Raw genomic sequence first — 19,973 nt, 5'->3', positions numbered from 1 at the left:
TTCATTCTGCCACATTTCAATTTTATAATTGTATCATAACGCTTTTCAAAAAGAGGAATTATTTAATTGCTGTAGTGTGGACTGTGCTGTGCTAGATACAATGCACAGTCTGTCTGACTTTACTGATGGCTACTGTCAGTCAACAGTGAGGTTACCCCAGTAACTGCAATTTCAGGAAAAAACAAGGAATTGAAGGGGATGTGGTATAATGATCTAAATAATGAAACAAATAGGGATTGAATTATTAGACACCAAATTAAACCAAAAATAGAATAGCAAGATCTGGTAAATAAATCCAGCACAATTATAGCCACAGATTGATGTTTTTAACCTACATTTACCAATTCATATTAAAATTAGCAATCCTTCTCAATCTTCAAAATAACACAAAATATGAAGAGGATATGTAGCAAGCCAAAACACTAACATTTCTGGAGAAAAGTTTTAACTAGTAATTACCTTGGGAACTAACAGACTGTCTTTAAACTCTTACTTTTTCCTAGAATTAGAACTCGATTCTGCCTTTAGAACCAACCCTAGATGTTCAGCAATTTTTTTAAACATAAAACAAAACAATACCCAGAATACTGCATTGAACCTTTTATACAGAGCTGCCATCTAGCTTATAAAGCATAGTTTAAAACTTAAAAGAACACTACGCACCATAACCACTACAGCACACCAGAGATGAGTGAGTGAAGGGGTCCCGAAATATTTGTTTCACCTGTGGCTTTGCTGACAATTTTTCAAACGTGAGATAGACAGACAGATACATACAAGACAGACAGACAGATACATACACGACAGACAGACAGATACATACACGACAGACAGACAGATATATACACGACAGACAGATAGAAAGACAGACAGACAGACAGACAGACAGACAGACAGACAGACAGACAGACAGACAGACAGACAGACAGACAGACAGACAGACAGATAGATAGATAGATAGATAGATAGATAGATAGATAGATAGATAGATAGATAGATAGATAGATAGGAAGTGTATGGAAGGAATAAGCTATGATAGTTCATCTTATAGACTTGAGCATTTCTAACTAGTTATCACAATTTTAGGGTTTAAATAAATTCACTGGAGTTTTACAAAAACAAACAAGGATGTTCAAGCTCTTTTTTTAATTTTTTTTTTTTTTTACTATCATTTCATCTTCTTTTATAGTTTTCCCAGTCGCTGAAATATACAACCTCTCAAAAGTCTGATGCACAGCTGGTTAGAAATATAGAATGGGATGTTTTAGCCCAATGCAAATCTAAAAACCATTTCAAAGACAGCAGATGCCTTTGAAGAAACATACTTCATATGGAATACAAGCGAATCCTCTTCTAATCAAAAACACTTTTTCGTTGGATCCGTTGTCTCCCACAAAGTCCCCTGACAACAGGGCTCCGTGTATACCAGAGCAGTTGATAAAGTATGCAGAGGTTTGCCAACACGTAACAATTACACTTATAAAATGAGCTAGTATTCCCTACATTACTGGGTACAAACTAGGCCACTTTACTACAATCTAGCATTCATTAACATTCATTTTATATTCAATATCTGAATGTGGAGAGACTACCATGGCTGAGAAAAAGTTTGAAACTCCTTTTTTGGAGCATTTAAAAAAAAATAAAAAAAAACATCTAAATTGTTGAGCTACTTTGGCCTAAAATATTAAATTAATTTTGAATTCCCTACAATTCTATATGTTTAATAGATAACCCTGTCAGTGTCACCTAAAGCAAGATACAAGCAAAAAAAAACAAAAAAAAAACAGGATTGAGCCTCTGGATTTAGGATGGTCGGGAGTGATGGTCTAAGAAAGAGAATTGTGTTCTGAGTGACACTTCCGCAAAAGGGGAGAATTGTTCCAGCCTAAAAAAAAACTTACAACTGAACCATGCTATGACCTTTATTAAAGCAGAGCAAAGAAAAATAGTTAAATATATGACCATGTTATAAGTCTGTCTAGGTTTCAAATAGAAGGGGGATTATATTTAAAGATTCATGAAAACAAAGAAATTTAGGGGAGGGATTATCAAAGGCTTCTGAAAAGTGTCCTGTTTTAGGGGTGTGGGGGTCAGAAATCTTTTCAAGTTTATTAAAGTTTTTAAAGTAGTCTGAAAAATGCCTCCTTTTTTCTTTTGTATATTCTGACAGATTGTTGTGCCTTGACAAAAAGGTGAAACTACTTTTATTCTGCCCTGCTCTCGACAAGGTATACGTAGCATTAAAGAACGGCAGGAAATAAAATACTTTTATGAGGAAAAGAAGGCAATGCTATTAATAAATGGAATGTGCTATACAAAAAGTAATGAAAAGGAAAAAAAGCTGCGAAAGTGATAAATTGTGGAAGAGACTGCCAGAATTAATTATTCTCACTAGAATAAAAATCCCAGAAAAGGTGCAGATAATTCAGCTACATTATGCTGAAACTCCCCCCCCCCCCACTCGTCCCTATGCCTGCCTGAATTCATCAAACGTCTAAACATTATTCCAGAAAATATTTAATTTGAAGCCTCAAACTTTATTCACTGTCAATGTACAATCAAGCCATGTAAATTGGAGGCAAACTCATATAGTAACCAGGGGATCACAACTCACTCATTGATAAACTGCATTTATGTATATGACACCCTGAAATGTTTAAATCCTAAACCATTTACCTCAATGTTTATACCACTTCATGCTAACACAGTTGTCACTGGCAAACTGTGTCTAAGGAGAAAAAAGGAGATTAAATGATCAAGTTTCCCTTTATTTTTTAACAAGCCATTCAACAGCTGCCTCTACTGGTTTTAAGCAACTGTTCTTCAAGTGCACAACAAGCTTTCTGTTATGTGACATGGGTCATCTGCGTATGGTGCCGAGCAGATCGCTAGCAAAGACCCACTCTGTGCAATAGCTGATTAAAGATTTTGCGCATACAATCTACAATTGAGTTGGCTATTTGCTAACACCAAATATTCTGAATACAGAGCAACATCATAATGACAGGCTGGGAGCTCTGGGCTACAGCAAGACACCCTGAACTGCCATTCAAAGTTCTGGTCAAGCCGATTCTGTGGCTTACTAGGTGTGCAGAGATCTGGCGCAGCCAAATTCTGCTATAGCCAAGTACTGAGATTGCTCACAACGTCCCAGATATTTGGATGGATAATTTGGAAGTATCACTTCAACATCCGAAGGAGTGGGCTTAGGGTGCTGGGGGATCATCTAGTGTTTGGCAAGCTATTTGAAAACATGATGGGAGGCTATCACACTTAGCTTACTTGAACAACAACCATTAGAAAAGGCTGTATGGTACTTAGAGTTAATTTTATGGCAAACGCGTGTGCTGTTCTGGGGTAAATTGCAAAAGAAGGAGAAATCCCCATGGAAGTCTTACCACTTAACCATTTGCTCCAAAATAGAACCTGTTATGTCTTGATAAATTTCCTTCTACATTTAATGTTTCAGCATAAAAGTAATATAGAGAATGGTTAGAATATACTTCAGAAGATATTGTATTGCTATACTGTAGATATCAGAAATCCAAACTAGAACTCAAGGGCTAAAATTGAACCAACCCAAAAGAGGGTTACTAAGTCTGTTTAACATCTCCTTTTTGTGTAACACTGACTCCAAGTATTTATTTTAACTGGGCTTATTAACATTACTTTCATATTTTACTTACAATGTGCCAGCACTTAGAAGCAAGTTCACTAAGGTTGTAGGTTTTTGGAAAACATTTTTGATTAAAATAGGGAAATGGCGAATTTTCGAACTGGTATTTTTACCAAACAATCCCCATTCTGTAAACCACAGTTTATATTTTCTATTTTACTCGCAGCTTGTAACTAATACATTTTATCTAATAGATAAGTGGTGTTATTCACTTTCAAAATATTGCTGTAAGTGAAAAAGGTATCAGAGCACATCTTTAAAGTTAGTGGTTAAACTGAAAGCAGTTTGTAATAGCATCCTTTCTCCTGTGGGAAAGTAGTTTTCAAAGATATCATTAGAAATTAGATCTATACAAACTGAGTATAACATCTAACAGCAAATTGGAATGTGAATAGAGCTGATACTGACACCTAAATAACCAAAAATCTATTTATTTATTTTTAAAGTAAAATTTAGTTGTAAAACAGATAAAAAAGGAGGATGGAGGGATTAAGCGTAGTAAATAAAATAAATAAGAAAAACAAAGGTTCCCTGATTTAAAAAAAGTAGCTGTAGTTCACAAAAAATAGATGTGAAACTATAGGGCAATGTAAAGTGCATATAAAAGGAGTCAAGATCCAGGGGTGGGCCAAATAATATAATTCATATAGGCACTGATGAGAGGAACAATTAGGTCGAATTGTTGCTCCACATCATCCACAGCAGGCATGGGATTGGAGGTAATTATGCCGGATTAGGTGCACATACTGTCCTTAAATGCTTATTCAAACCTTTTTAATTTTGAAACCTAGTTTTTCTCTGTAAAATTGCCTAATTGGCAATATTTATAAGGTCCTCTCACTTACCTGGAATCCAACGCCTCCAACTTACGTCAGCCAGAGCCATAGTGAAGCCTCCAGTTGGACCTTGCTGGCACAGAGCATATGCGTGCAATCTGAACCAGCGAGGGAAGATGTAGGAATATTTTAAGGGAATCAAAAAAAAAAAAAAAGAACTACTGATAAAGGGAGGCAGAGAGGGAGACTGGGAGACTGGGAGACAAATGCATCCCCTTAATACGTGTTACCAACATATTGTGCTGGCTGACTGCAGACTTAAAATATGCACAGAATTCACATTAGACAGAACAGAACAGAGTGTAACTAGCCCCCGGCACAGTATGTGAACTATTTCAAGCACAAATGTTCCACATATTGACTCCTACCACCATGACCACTTCTAGAAGCAGAAGTAGTCATGATGGTTGGAGTAATCCTTTAATGATGCTTAATAGTACTTGTAGGAGCATCAGGACAATGCAAACTGCCTTCCACTACCCAATCATCAGATTTAAATATAGTTATAACTTTAAGGAACTTTCTTCAGGAAGGTAGTCTATTCACTACACAGTTCAATGCTTGCTTGGCAACATTGTAAGGAAGACTGAAGATAAGACAAAGGGAGGATCTACTCATTATTAAACCTTTGAGATTAATATACAGTTAGGAGATCTGTTATTTTATCCACTCCATGTACACAAACGCAGTCTCACTGTGCTCCAGATAGCTTGGACAGTGACAATTCTTCGATGACTTGCAATGGGACTGCAGCATGCTTTAGCAATTTCTAATATATTTTAAAGAATGTTGAAACCTGGCAACCTGGCACCCAAAACAGCAAACGGAATATGTTAAATCACCAAGGATTCTGTAGGCCTGATTGGGCTGGCATTGTAAAAATTTACTATAAGGAGTACTGTATATGGTATAACAGAAAGGGGCTAAATCCCCGGAGCTTCTGGTCTAGTTAATAACAGGGAAAATGCTGTAGACTAAGGATCCCCCAGGTTTTGGGCACCCCACTGTGACATGCAATTTACAAATCTGTAGATGGAAACTCAACATTTATGCAGGAGCTGTGATCTTTTCTAAGTCCAATGCACCCTCAATCCAGATGCTCCATGTAAAGGGTCCAAGAAACATTACACTATAGCCACCTGTTTCAGAAGTGCCCTAGAACCTACACACGTATCATTTGAGCATTCTCATAGAAGTGATCTGTAGTGGTCTTCACCAACTTGTACCATGTGTTGTATGTGTTTTGTTAAAGTTAAAGGTTTGTCTTGTTTGCCTATAGGACTGTGCTGCCTAATATGTTGGTGCTATTGTAATAATTGTAATTGTTATGGTGCTTGGAGTGTTCTCTTTAGGGAACCTTGTGGGTCTGAACAGCTCACATTTACTGCTTGGCACTTTCCATCGATCTTCAGGACCAAGGTTTACTGATCTCGATGCGTTTTTTTCAAGGATTTGTCCAAGATATATTTTGGTTAACTATATCTCTATATACCATGAAGCATGTTTTCTTTAGAAGAAAAGTTTTAAATCCTGACACATTAACTCGTGTTAATGAATGAAAGTATCCTAAAATATCCCACTGTAAAAGAAGTTCAGACCTGCAATTGAGAGCACTAGAGCCTTTAATTTTAGAGCAGCTTGTTTAACTTAGTAGTAATTACGTGTATTCTGCATTCAAAAGCAAAACAGAAAACACTTTCAAGTGACTAGTAGTAAAATAAGAACAAAAAACAAACAAACACGTGCTAACCATTTTACACAGAGGGTTTGTATAGACAATACAATATAATTATATGGATAGTTAAAATCCAATGCAGCAATAATTGCACTCAGCAGTCTAATGAACATTCAATTCCTATGGAGATCTCCAAGAATCATTTGCATCATGGCATTAACAGCAGAGCTGTCTCTTTAACCAATGTCTGGCATGGCTCAGTAGCAAGCTGTTTTCAAGAAACGTGTAATAAAAGTTTCCATAGACTGAGTTTTTGGCTGGTGAAAGTACTAGAGTGTCTAATTCAACTCTGTCCCAGTTATACATCGACTCATTTCTCCTTTGATAAGCCTGTGCATGGACACTGTGTGGCATAGTATGCTGTCATTGGTGGAAAGACTGTCGATTTTGCATAAAGGCCTATCTGTACCATCTGTGAGGTATCAGGACTTAAGCTTCCCACTTTATGTCAACCACGTCAGCAAATATCAAAACTTGGAGGAATGCATGGGAATGCTGATAACCATGCAAATCAGACCCACAATCTGAGAAGGAACTGTTCACTTTCATGTTTCTCAATATCTGTTGAAAGACTGTGTCATTTTAATCATAATTAAAAGATGTAGTTTGAAAGGCAGTGCATGGCAGATGTATTATTCCAGCACCTCCAACTAACGAAATATCATACACGTTAGTGTCTCAGTTATGTAAGGTTTAAAAGTCTGTGGAACGGACTCCACAGACCTAGTCTTGTTTTCCAGGTAGTCAATACAATATAGAAGTAGCCAAAGGTGCCAATATCTCCATAACTTACTTTCCTACTGAGCACAACCTGCAGCTTGAACTGCTTTGACTCATTGTATCTACAGCAGGCTCCTTGTGTGAGAGTACAGACTGTCAATGGTGAGCGCCCACCACCCAATGGTGGCCATACAGCACCTCTAAAAAAAACAACACATTCAGATTGTATTAGAATTGCTGGCATATAAGCAACAGCAAGTTTTTTTCTGTTTAGTTTTTTTGTTTTGTGGCTTTATATGCATCACTGGTTCTTGTCTGGCTAGTGTTGCTACAATGCCTGGGATGCATATATTTTAAGAACCTCTATAAACATGTCTTTAAACTTGTGTTTTTTATAGTTTTGAATATCTATAATAGGTTTGTCCTTCACCAAAAATGAGTACCCTTACCACTGACTATTCTTACTATCAATCAAACATTAATCTAAATATAACATTAGATATCCGGCATATGTTGTACCCTACACTTCCAGGGAGTGGTCCCATATGGCATGGCCTTTATCTCTGAACAGCTAGTGACCCCATATACTTGTGTAATTTTTATATTTGTATATATAATTATGGGGGAGTAGTAATATTAATTTGAAAATTATGATTTTATTGACATATTTTTTGTGTATTCCTTACAATGTCCGTAAACTGGGCCATAATGCTCATTGCGCCTTAACTTAATGGTAATAATAAAAAAAAAAAAATAATAATAATAAAAAATAATATATATATTATATATTATATTATATATATATATATATATATATATATATATATATAAATATATATATATATATATATATATATTATATATGCACACATACATATTTGCTGAAATATTTATATATATATATATATATATATATCTTTCAAATATATATATTTTTTACTGATCAGAACATATCTTTAGATGGTAGATACTTTGTTACATTCTTACAGTTAACCACAATTGTAGTATATAAAATTTTAGTTTACAGCAATGATAAAACCGTAGTAAACACGTATCCTTCTTGACCTACAAAACACTAAAACTCCCTACAATTACTTTCCTGGGGGCAAGCATTTTCTTGGTGGCTTGGGTATGTTGTATTGCCAGCCAACCATTAATAATGCTTCCTTTGTAAGGCATTCACACGAATACTATTGTGTTACCATTACTACCACTTTCAATTCAGGCCGGAGGAAATACTTTCAAGAAACAGATTCCATTTTTGAAGATGGTCGTAAGGAGGTCCCTATTGTTAAGCCCTCTAGTTTTAATCATTACACGCACAAACCAAGAAGACTATAATGAAATACAGAATTGCACATGCTTGTGTATAGTAAACACAGTACAAACATGGACCCATATTTCTTTTATAAAATTGAGATTGTAAGCTTCTAGGCTGCTACTCACAATTTCAATGAATCAGTGTTTTGTGAAGTTTTGTGCTATCTGAGTTGAAATGATAACATACTGCATGTTCCATACAAAACTATTTGTACTGTATAGCAACAGATAAGACCATATTCTGAAATGATGTACCTCACTCATACCAGATGCTGCATCTGAATGCTTGCCAAGCTGTTCTAGGCTTGAGCAGTCGGGCCCCATTGCTTGGTTGTGGCCAAACCCTGCGCTTACTTGGCACCAGACATACATTCAGTGCAGCAATCAATTTTCACAGTGGGCACCAAACTTCCTAATGCTGACCCTACATCCCCTGACACCAAGATATTTGTTGAGAAGCACTTATTAAACGTGGCTTAGTGTTTCAGACAAAATAAGTCCCTAATCCTTTTTGTGGTTTTACAGCGTACCAAACACCCATGTGATGTCTCTGAGACCGGAAAAAGGGGAAAACAATACCCCCTTTCAGACTGCCCTGTCCTTAAATGGATGCCACCCAAAGTCTGCTTTGAAGGGGACATGCTTGCATATACATTGATTTCAACGATATCCTATTGTATACATTTTCCAATCCTTCCTTAATGAGTACATCTAAGCTTCCTTACTAACCTGACAACTCTATTACAGGTTTGTCACCTGACAACAATAGTTATTTGTATCAGTCATACTTGGCTAGTGACAAAACAGAAGGTGAACATTTACCAATTCTTCAACATTTCTTCACATGGCAGCCAAAAGTACCCAGCATCAAATATTTTCTTATTAAGGAGACACTCTAAGCTCCATAGCCACTGCAGTCGTTATGGTTAAATAAATCTTTGATTTAACAAAATGTTTTGAGAATACTTAAAAGCTATCCTGGCACCCAAAGCTGGCTCCTATGCTGCAGCTGTTGAAAAAAAATTATAATGTGCACCCAAATATGTAGTACATCAGACATTGAGCACTCACTTGTTCTATACAATTTTATTTATTTATTTTTTAAAATGTGTAAGAAAGTATTTTCAAAACGTGTATCTGTCTTTTTACCGATTACATTTCTGTAGCCTCCCTAATCTTCTTCAAAAGCACAGTCTGACTTTCTGTCGACAGGCATGGCAGTATGTTGGGTCGTATGTGAAAAATACCCAGTTTAAGTTTAAACCTTAGACTTGCCCAGTCTGTTCCTAGAAGTGGTCAGTGATGTCACCCATTCTTTTTGCACTGGGACATCTGAGCCATGTGAATTGCGTTCTCTTTTAGGGCTATCACTGGCTTACTACATCAGGGTAGTCACTACACAGAAGACAAATGTTACACTGCACCAGCACCCACTCCAGCAGCGCTCTGTGTTATTACATTGCTGGAGTTATGGCTAATAATGGGTATTACCAAGGGATACACAGTGCTGAATAACACCTCTGAGTACAGGGAAAGATAAGTGCTATACCAGATACAATGTAGTGCAGTTTGTGTAACCTCCTACTGCTCAACCTAAGGACACTATGCATTGTGTTTTGACTGTGACAAACTGTTACTTTGGTGCTGATCCAGCACACAGTGGGTTACAGTAATTATGATTCATTCACCCACAAAGAAAACAATGGGTTACAATATAACTTATTCTTTGATTGCTAGATAAGGAATATATAGGCTTATAATGTAACACATTTTGAGCTGACCTGTCCCCTATTGTATTGTTTAACTAAATTTAATCTGGAATCTTTGCTATGTAACCCATTGATCACTGATTTATTGTTACTGAGGACATTTTATCATTGTGATTGTATGAAAAGTGGTCACTGAGGAAGTTTTTAAGGAAACGAAACGTGTAGGACCGGTGATACACTACTGTTTTTTTTATATAATTTTATTATTGGGTTTTTATACCAAATAAACCAATTTATACTTACCTACCCGATTCCTGATTTCGATCCGGAGAGCGAGAAGTCAATAGAGGATCCAGACCTCCCTTGTAATGGAAGGCAACTTAAAGGTGCTTAATTATTTGGAGTCTATGATTTCCATAAAAAGTGGGGACATTGTTAATCATCATATAGTGTTGCACTATTATTTGTTATTTCTTATTCTACATATCTAACTGTATCGAATATTTTCTGAATATACAACCTGTTATATGCTGGATTAGATAAACCTTAGTTTAATTTATAGTTCAACCTGCTGTTTTTTTAAAGTATCTGACATGACATAATAAACTTATTTTTCGCTCCATAAGACGCACTTTTTTTCCCCTCAAAAGTGAGGGGAAATGTCTGTGCGTCTTATGGAGCGAATGTGAAGGTTTACTTACCTGTCTTGTAGTGTTTCTCGGCAGCACAGGGCGCACTGCGGTACTGGAACTTGAATTTCATGTTCCGGTTTCCGGCGGGACTGAAAGGACGTGCGCCCTGTGCTGCCGAGAAACGCTACAAGACAGGTAAGTAATTATGGGACATGGGGAGGGGGACAGTATGGGAGAGGAAAATATGGGAGAGAAGAGAAGACTATGGGGAGGTGAGGGGAGGGGGGATGAAGACTATGGGGAAGGGAGGGGGATGAAGACTATGGGGAGAGGAGGGGGGATGAAGACTATAGGGAGGGGGGGATGAAGACTATGGGGAGGGGGGATGAAGACTATGGGGGGGTGGATGAAGACTATGGGGAGGGGGGATGAAGACTATGGGGAGGGGGGTGAAGACTATGAGGAGGGGGGGTGAAGACTATGGGGAGCGGGGGATGAAGACTATGGGAGGAAGGGAGAAGACTATGGGAGGGGGGGGGGGACACTATGGGACAGGGGAGAAAAAAAATATTCTGAACAAACTGTCCCATAGTAAGAAACACTATGGGACAGTTTGTTCAGAATATATTGTTTTCTGGGTTTCTTCCTCTAAAAACTAGGTGCGTCTTATGGTGAGGTGCGTCTTATGAAGCGAAAAATACGGTATCTGGGCTGGTGTCAAGTAGCCTTTCATCTTAAAATGTCATCAGCTACACTTTCTAGCACCATACCCAAAATGTAAGCAGTGCTTATAGTGTCTCTTAATTAAAACAGAGACTATTAAACTTTCATACATACACAGAAGTCCTTTGCAGCTAATGCTGACTACTTTGATAATAACTCGGACACTATAGGGAGTATTGGAGTGGTGGTATCAAGGTTGCTATAAAACCATCTGCCCTACTTATCAAAGGGTTATGTATTTCATGACCTAATAACCAAACTGAAATTCCATGTTACTTTATTTATTTCCACAGACTTCTCATCCGCGTAATATTTATTTTATTTTGTAGCCTTACCTTCGGACAGAAAAGCTGAGCCAATGTACACTATTTCAAAGTGCCTCCTGACAAAGCAACTTTAAGCTCACTTAAATTGACCTACCATGCACGGCTGCGTCTAAATGTCATGCTTCTGTAATTTTAAATGCACAAAATAGTGTGCAAGGCCTATCCTCGGAAATCATGACTAATTTACTTGTAAAATGATCTGGATGGGGGAAGCGCATTAGACTTTCCAATTATGAAATTCCATTTATTTTCAAAAGTGAAAAACGACATTCTTTTACAATTACATGCCAAGTAAATCAAGTGATTTGGTTCCTGTCATTTTCATACTAGAACATAATCATACGTCTTCATGTGTGTGTGAAATATAGAAAAGGCAATATTCATTTAAATCCATTTTGGCTCCAGGAAGCTGGGGGTAGGATATGCAGAATTAAAATCAGCAGCACAAAGGCTGACCACTTAGAAGAGCATCTTTCACCCTAGCAATAAATAATATAAAGAATTATTATTGAAAAATATATTTAAATCCCTTTCCCTTCCAACAACATTTATATCTGGGAGGTACAAGTACCCCACCTCCTGTAGACTGTAAGCTTGTTTGAGCAGGGCCCTCTTCAACCTATCGTTTCTGTATGTTTTCTTGTAATTGTCCTATTTATAATTAAACCCCCCCCCCCCTCTCATAATATTGTAAAGCGCTACGGAATCTGTTGGCGCTATATAAATGGCAATAAAAATACAAGTACAAATTCTAACTCTAGTTCCAAGGGCTCGACTTTCACTAAAGATTCCATGCTGTTCCTTCTCCTGACATGACTAAACAGAGTGTTCCCCTATTACAACAAACTTTTAACATCTATATGTCAACTGGTGTTAATTGCAATAGGAATAATCATCGTAACCCATTCACGCATTGAGGCTCACACACATACATGACTCGTACTGAAGTTGTATTTTTCCTCTTGTATGGAGTTTCATTTTTTTGAGGAATGTATTCATGTCAAATATCAGGACATGAAATAGCATTAAAAAAAATCCAATGTTTCCTTCCTGTTAAATTTCTTCTTTATTTCTAGTTAATGCCATGTTAACCGGTTATATAGGGGCTGGTAAGGTTCATCTTAGGAGAGCAGCACAACCAAATAACACTTAACCCCTTAAGGACACATGACATGTGTAACAAGGGGGGGGGGGGGGGAGAATACTATGGGACAGGTGAGGGGGAGGGAAGGACACTATGGGACAGGAGAGGGGGAAACAACACAATGGGATAGGGGAGGGGAGAGGAACACTAATGGAAGGGGGAGGGGAGAACACCATGGGACGGGGTTCCCGTCCCACCCCGTCCCATGGTGTTCTCCCCTCCACCTTCCATTAGTGTTCCTCTCCCCTCCCCTATCCCATTGTGTTGTTTCCCCCTCTCCTGTCCCATAGTGTCCTTCCCTCCCCCTCACCTGTCCCATAGTGTTCTCCCCCCCTTGTCCCATGTCCATTAGTGTTCCTCTCCCCTCCCCTGTCCCATTGTGTTGTTTCCCCCTCCCCTGTCCCATAGTGTCCTTCCACTCCCCCTCCCCTGTCTCATAGTGTTCTTTCCTCCCCACCTCCCCTGTCCCATAGTGTCCTTCCCTCCCCCTCCCCTGTCTCATAGTGTTCTTTCCTCCCCACCTCCCCTGTCCCATAGTGTACTTTCCTCCCCACATCTCCTTTCCCATAGTGTTATTCCCCCCCCCCCCCACCTCTGCCCCTGTCCCATAGTGTTCCTTCCCCCCGTCCCCGGTGTGTCTCCTACAATTCTGGTAGCGTGGCCGAGTGGAGCAGACCGCGATACAGGAGCTTCAGTTTTTCTACTTACCAGAGCTAATTTTTCACTTGCCAATGTTGAACCAATATATATACGCACACATATACATACATACATACACAGTTACATATTTCTGCCATTGGCGAGTGAAAATTCAGCAAGTAGAAATGTTCCCATGGTGAACTTTAATGATCTGTAAATATATAATACATGGTATTAGCAACACATGCCTTAGCACTGTTTCGTTGGTGGTTTATTTATCCGACATTGAGCTGTGGTTAAAAGTTAAAATTGGCTGAACAATTTAGACAAATAAACATTTTGAAGAAAAATATCAGCAGATACACTATTAATTCAAATTTATTTCCTACAATTTTTCTACATATTGCAGGTGGGTTATCACCTCATCACAACTATTCTATTAATAGAGCAACATAGCTTTGCAAAGCTTTGAGCAAATATTGTCATATTGTCTGTGACTAGCTGTGAGCTACTTGAAAAGGTTTGGAGAGTATTGTACTGATGAGAATAACAACGTCTGGTCTGAACATTATTTAGGATGATAGGTAATGAGTGGTGTCACTTAAATCTTCCTTTGATATGTATTACTTTGATTAATATAGTTCTAACTGTGTGATCACTGTAATGAAAACATCTTTAGTTATTGTATGTACACAGCAAAGATAAAAGTTAGTACACAGCATAGATAAGAGCAAAAAATAAATATTTAAAGTAACAATACAGGGTCAGTTATACAAACATGTATTCCTGACCTTATAGTGTTAAAAACAATATCTAGCCCCCCATTCCCCGCCCCTTTGCCCTTCTAAATATAGTAAAATCTTAAATTTATTCCAATCTGCTGGTACTGGCTCTGCCCCGATCTGCCTCCTTGGCTGACATTATCAAAAGTGACAATCACAAGAAAGCATTGAAATGGCTGAGCTTGTCAATTCCGATAATCTCAGCCAAGGGGGCGGGCCGGGGAGCAGAGCCAAACACCAGCCTGGCCAGTCAGCATCTCTATGAGGAAAGTTCAGTGTCTCCATGCAGAGGGTGGAGACACTAAATGTCAGTGCTGCACACTGTACAGCACTGCCCCAGGAAGCACCTCTAGTCGCCATCTGAGGACAGGACCTGTTGTCTGATTAAAAGTTAATTTATAAAAAGTGACAATTTCTAATGAAACTTGTACTTTTGGTAAAATTTAAATAAAATGAGTACACACTATTCACACAAAACGCAGTTCAACAAGCTAAAGTGCTCTAGGGGTCTGAGTATCCCTATACAGGAGTATTCACAGATAGGGATGTATCTGGTGGAATTGGTAGGTATCACTTGAGAGCATCACTCACTATCCAATGTAAATTCCACAAAGAGTAATTTAAAAGAATTGTTTATGTCATATTATGCCAAAGGTCAGCCCTGCAGAGGAAAGATACCCCCAAGTTGTATCTGCTAAACAAAGTAGCTCATATATCATACTCAGTGAATGCAGAATTGGCACTATTTTAATACTTTATATTATCCTTTTGTGTTTATCAGTTCGGTTTGCTTTCATGTATTATTTATAAACAAATTCACTGCAGTAAGCATTTCCATCATTTTTGTGGCAGACAAAAACCTGGGCGACTTCGTCTATTACATATGATACCCTCCATATGGACTGCACTTTAAAACTAAAATCTATATCCCATGACGAACAACTAACTTCTAATTAAGTAAATTGTAAGTCATTGCATGTCAGTTCCCAGAGATCAGAGAATACAAATGTATCCACAAAGTACCCCTCCCAAACCACAGCTAATTACAACCATTAACACATTGGGTGTCAGGGATTGGTTTTAAAACGAACTCTCAGAAGACTGAATCAAATGTGACCCAATGTTTTATAATGAGGGAGGTATCTTACAATATGCTAATGGAACCTAAAGATAATATGATTCTACAATGGCATTTGGAATGTCAATGTGGTTTTGTTTCCGGGCTTTGGTGCTCACGCCTATGTCAGCAAGGATTTAGAATGCTTTTTTTTATTTAGAATATTACTAAAAGTATCCACTCTTATACTTATATGTATTCATTGTGTATTCACTGGACACATTCCAGCAGTACGGATGCACAAATAAATCATCTGTCTTTATAGAAAAATCAAAACTCACTACACAATACCCATACATCAATGATTCTATATTTAAATATAGAAATATTTATTTTAAAAAAATCACTAGCTTATATTTTATTCATTTGTATAAATGTATGTAAACACCATATCTCCCCCAATATTTGGTAGTGTTAAAAACTTTCTAAAGTCATAATCCAATCATAGGCTATTAATAAAGTCTAGACAAGGGTGAAGATTTTTCGCACAGGGCATCCAAAGGCCTAAGGCCTGTTCTTTTAATTTAAAGGTTGTAGCGGACCCCTGGGTAACCCGACCGGTTACCTCTGCTAATTCTTTCCTTCAGCCACTCAGGAACCACTTAGAATAATAAGAGACCGATTTTCCCCCCAGTAACTGGACGACACTGAGTTCTGGATGTAAAACACAATTGTATTGGCCATACACAGCTTTTATGCATAACCCCATGCAAGGTATTTACCACACAACCATACAGAGTCCCGTCCCTGGATCATCCCTCTCCCCGAGGCCCTAGCGCGGGAAGGAACTCTGTTCTCTTTGTCCCCAAAGCCTGCCACTAAAACACAGGGTTTCCCACCCCAGCCACCAAGGGGTCTTGTTCCCAGGAGCCTCTGTGCCTGGGAGTCCAGGCGCAGGAAAAGCCTGCCCAGGCACAGAAAAGCCTGCCCATGGGAAAAGAGCTGGTCAGGCTCAGAAAAGCCTGCCAAACTTGCCAGCACCTCCAAAAGTACCCACACCAATCTCAGGGACCCTCACAGTGGTCTTCCATCGACTAGCCCCCATTCGCAACGTCTCGGTGTGAAACCCAGACAAGGGAAGTGTCTCCTTTCGGGGTATGAATGCTCCCCCTGGCCGGCATTCACCTGTACAAATGGTGGCCACCCAGGGAAGCACTCATTAATTACTTCCCTTGCGGTTTCACACCTAGGTTGCGAGTGCGAACATTCTGATTAATTGGAGTGAACGTTCTAATGGGGCACCAGGGAGGTCCTCGTTCAGGAGATGAACGAGTCGGGAAACAACCACGAATGCTCCCCCTGGCTGGCATTCGTCTAACAAACTGGCGGCCACCCAGGGGAGCACTCATTAATTGTTTCCCTTGCAGTTTGCTGTTTGACACTTATGTTGCGAGGTGGGAACATTCTAACCTAGCATTCTAAATGAGATATAGGGATGGTCACCGTTCGGTAGGGAAATGGATTCCCTTTGTGGAAGCACTCCCGAACAGAAGCGGGCACAATACACGAAACACAGGCAAATACACATAATAAAAATGAATTCACGAACAGGCAGGGGTTCTGCCACAAAGGTGAATTGTAGTGAAGTTAAAAAAAAGACAAAAATAGTCAAGTTTAAAAAATTCTCCAACTTAAGCTATTTTGAAATTCTGAAATGTGGCATACATACTTATTTTGTGATATCACTTGTAAATCTACAACAATTCTACTTTTAGAGAATACAATGGGAGGCATGAAATCTGGATGGAAGATTTCAGCCAGAATACGGCTGGAACGTACAGCAGTTGTAAAATGAGCATGTCAGTCTTATTCGTATGTGCACAATCCTGGTACACAAGGCTACCTATCAGGGTTATTTACTAAAGTGAGAATTCAAAGTATATTTTAAATTTAAAGCCAGAGTAGCCCAAACTGAAAGCTTGACTTAGCAAATTTTTTCCAGTTCTGATGGTCTGACCTTAAAGGGACACTATAGTCGGGTGATGTCAGAGGAGGCAGAGCCCTGGGAGATCAGCACTAGAATCAGGTAAATGTAAAAAGGATTTTAACCCTGCTAGTGTCAAGTGCTGCAGAATGGCCTACATTAGTCTGCGCCCCATGAACCTATTAATTGATGCCCTTGTTCAGCACTAACCAGCCAGACCTAGGACTGGATGGGAGGTATGATCTCCTTCGGATTTTATTTGTCACATCACAAGTCTGAACAAAAAAAAACAAAAAACTGCAGACTAATTAAACCGTATGGGGAGTCAGTATGAGCAGGTCTGATAATGAAACGTGTATGTACAATCTGACAGTGATGGCTGATTTGAAGGACAGGTCTTGCAGAGCACTCCTCACAAAATTGCTTTTAGTGTTTAAAGATAAAAAGGGCATTTTCCCTTTCCTTCACTCAAATGCAGATACTTGGGTCAGGTCCAATGCATTTTCTTCCAGAGCAACCTTTTTTTATTTTACTCATAGCACCGAGCAGTCATCAGCATGGCACTAATTACAGAGCCGGAGGAGGTTTAATGTCTTTTACACCTGTATGAACACAGCGGTTGTCTCTAATTCGTTTTCCATGTCTATGCTGAAGACATCTCATGCCTGTGCCAGTAGTAAGGGTTTCCGTAAACTCAAAAAGTGGGCTGAGGCTGGGTCTGAGAGTGCGTCTAATGTAATTTGCAGCTGCTTCCCACCAGGTGTAAACAAAAACCCAAAACAAGTCCAGTAACTAACTACAACAATATCTGATGTGAGCATTACAAAGTTATAAGAGGTCCTGTTATCAAATACCACCATTGGCAAAGCAAATCACCAACATCTGTGCTAAAGAAGGCACAGATCCCACAAGATGTACCCAGCTGGTTAAAGGTAAACAGTATTAAAATAAATTACTATAACTACATCCATCAATAATACGGATACTATGGCAGCAAAAGAGTTAAACTTAAATATCTAGAGTTACTTTGGCCTTCACTTTAACCATTTATTAAAGAGAGGTATGGCAAGCTTTTAGTATAATCACAAACTTTTCAGTATAACAGCAATCATATTTAGGGCTTGCTCTTATTATAGATGGATGTATAGACAGACAGGCGAACACACAGGAAGGCAAGCAGAGTAACAGACAATGATAATCATTATATTTTACACAGCACAGTACTCCTTACTTAAAATGTGGAATGGGTCAAAATATTTGTTACAAAATTTAGTTTTCTATATGATCAACTGCACTCTAGAAATAAAAAATAAAAAATACAAATAATCAATAATCAATTATGGTGTTTACCCAGTCTGTATATTTTGCATTTACTGCTTCAGTGAAGGAGAAACAGATGCACCAGCCCTGTAGATGTTCAGGTAAACATTATGGACAAATAGAGATAGCGATATTCTTTTATATATATATTTCCAATTTATCAGGATTCAGACAGCTGGTTACAGTAAGTTGTTTTGTGTGGTGGTATTTACCAAATGCACCCATCTGACATTGGGAGATGAGTTTCCAAAATGCATATTAATTCTGTTAAACTTTGTAAATGGGTCACTGAACTACTTTACCAGTTGAAGAGAATGTGTACAAGTTAATGTCTTGCACAGAATTTCTGTTTCTCCCTAAACAAAATGTCTGGAAGTTTCCTGTGGACCATACACATTAATTGTACCAGGACTCCAGGAACTTTCTTTTTAAACTCCCTAACAGGGCCATTATTCTTTGTCTTGACATGGGAATAACAAGCTAGGTTGCAATGTAGGCAAATCATGACTCAAACCCAAGAACTGAAAATGATAGCTCAGAATTAATCAAAGACATCCCTTCTGTTAATGACTGCAATTCCCATCATGCTGAGATACAATCACTGGCACTCCCAACTCTTTTCATGAATGATGGGAGTTGCAGTCCACGGTACATGCCTGTCTAGTTACATAGTGATGCACTCTGTGACAATAAGAATGTTGGGTGTCAGGTACTCTGAGCAGAAAGCATGCAATTTCTCCTGTGCATACAGTTTAAACTTCCAAAACACTTTGCTTTGTTTAGTATCAGTATCACTTACCTCACTGGGGGACTGTGAAGATCAGGCAGATCCCTCTGAAACTGTTGAGTTGATATTCATTAACCCTTTGCCATATACAGGTTTCAAAAAGCAGAACACAAAAAAAACAAACACAAAACAAAACAGAAAGTCCCCTGAGTTGCTGAACTTGTGTTTGTTGGAGATGATGTTCTGAGTCCTCTAGCTGTTAGTGCAGTGTTTGGTTCTCAGCCTCACTGGGGCACTGTGCTCTGGTCAGGGCTTCTATCCCACAGCCTGCTGTCATTGCTCATCACAGCCCCATTCAGCAGCTCTGAGGCTGGCGAGGGGCGAGGCCAATAGACATTCTTCACAGGCTGCTCGATATGGTTCTATTGTCAAACCTTGTGAGAACATTATAATGAGGTCTGGGGTCACCCAGAGGAGGATTCTTCGAGTAGTCGGTTTGCAGACGTTTCGTGCTACTGTGTGAAAAAGAACACTTGTTTGTTTCATCAGCAATCTTTATCGAGGAAAAAAAGTTCGGTAAAGTCTGTAAACAAATATCTAGATTATTGCAATACCGGATTAAAAAATACAGACCGATAAA

The 19,973-nt window shown here is 38.6% G+C and overlaps 1 protein-coding gene across 3 annotated transcripts in view; it reads right to left on the bottom strand.

The window, feature by feature from the left end:
- The window catches only part of MEGF10 (multiple EGF like domains 10), a 127,642-nt gene extending 107,999 nt beyond the window's left edge, over positions 1-19,643 (bottom strand). For 2 of the 3 annotated variants that reach the window (XM_063454147.1, XM_063454149.1), the window contains exon 1: positions 19,448-19,643. In XM_063454147.1, the coding sequence (XP_063310217.1) occupies positions 19,448-19,465 (18 nt within the window). In that variant the 5' untranslated portion in view covers positions 19,466-19,643. Of the gene's footprint in view, positions 1-19,405 lie in introns of all 3 variants that reach the window. The other variant, XM_063454148.1, reaches the window with a different exon arrangement.
- Positions 19,644-19,973: the final 330 nt, after the last annotated feature.

This window comes from Pelobates fuscus, chromosome 5 (assembly GCF_036172605.1).
Source record: "Pelobates fuscus isolate aPelFus1 chromosome 5, aPelFus1.pri, whole genome shotgun sequence".
In the NCBI taxonomy this organism is placed as follows: Eukaryota; Metazoa; Chordata; class Amphibia; order Anura; family Pelobatidae; genus Pelobates; species Pelobates fuscus.
This window is presented reverse-complemented; position numbering and strand designations above follow the sequence as displayed.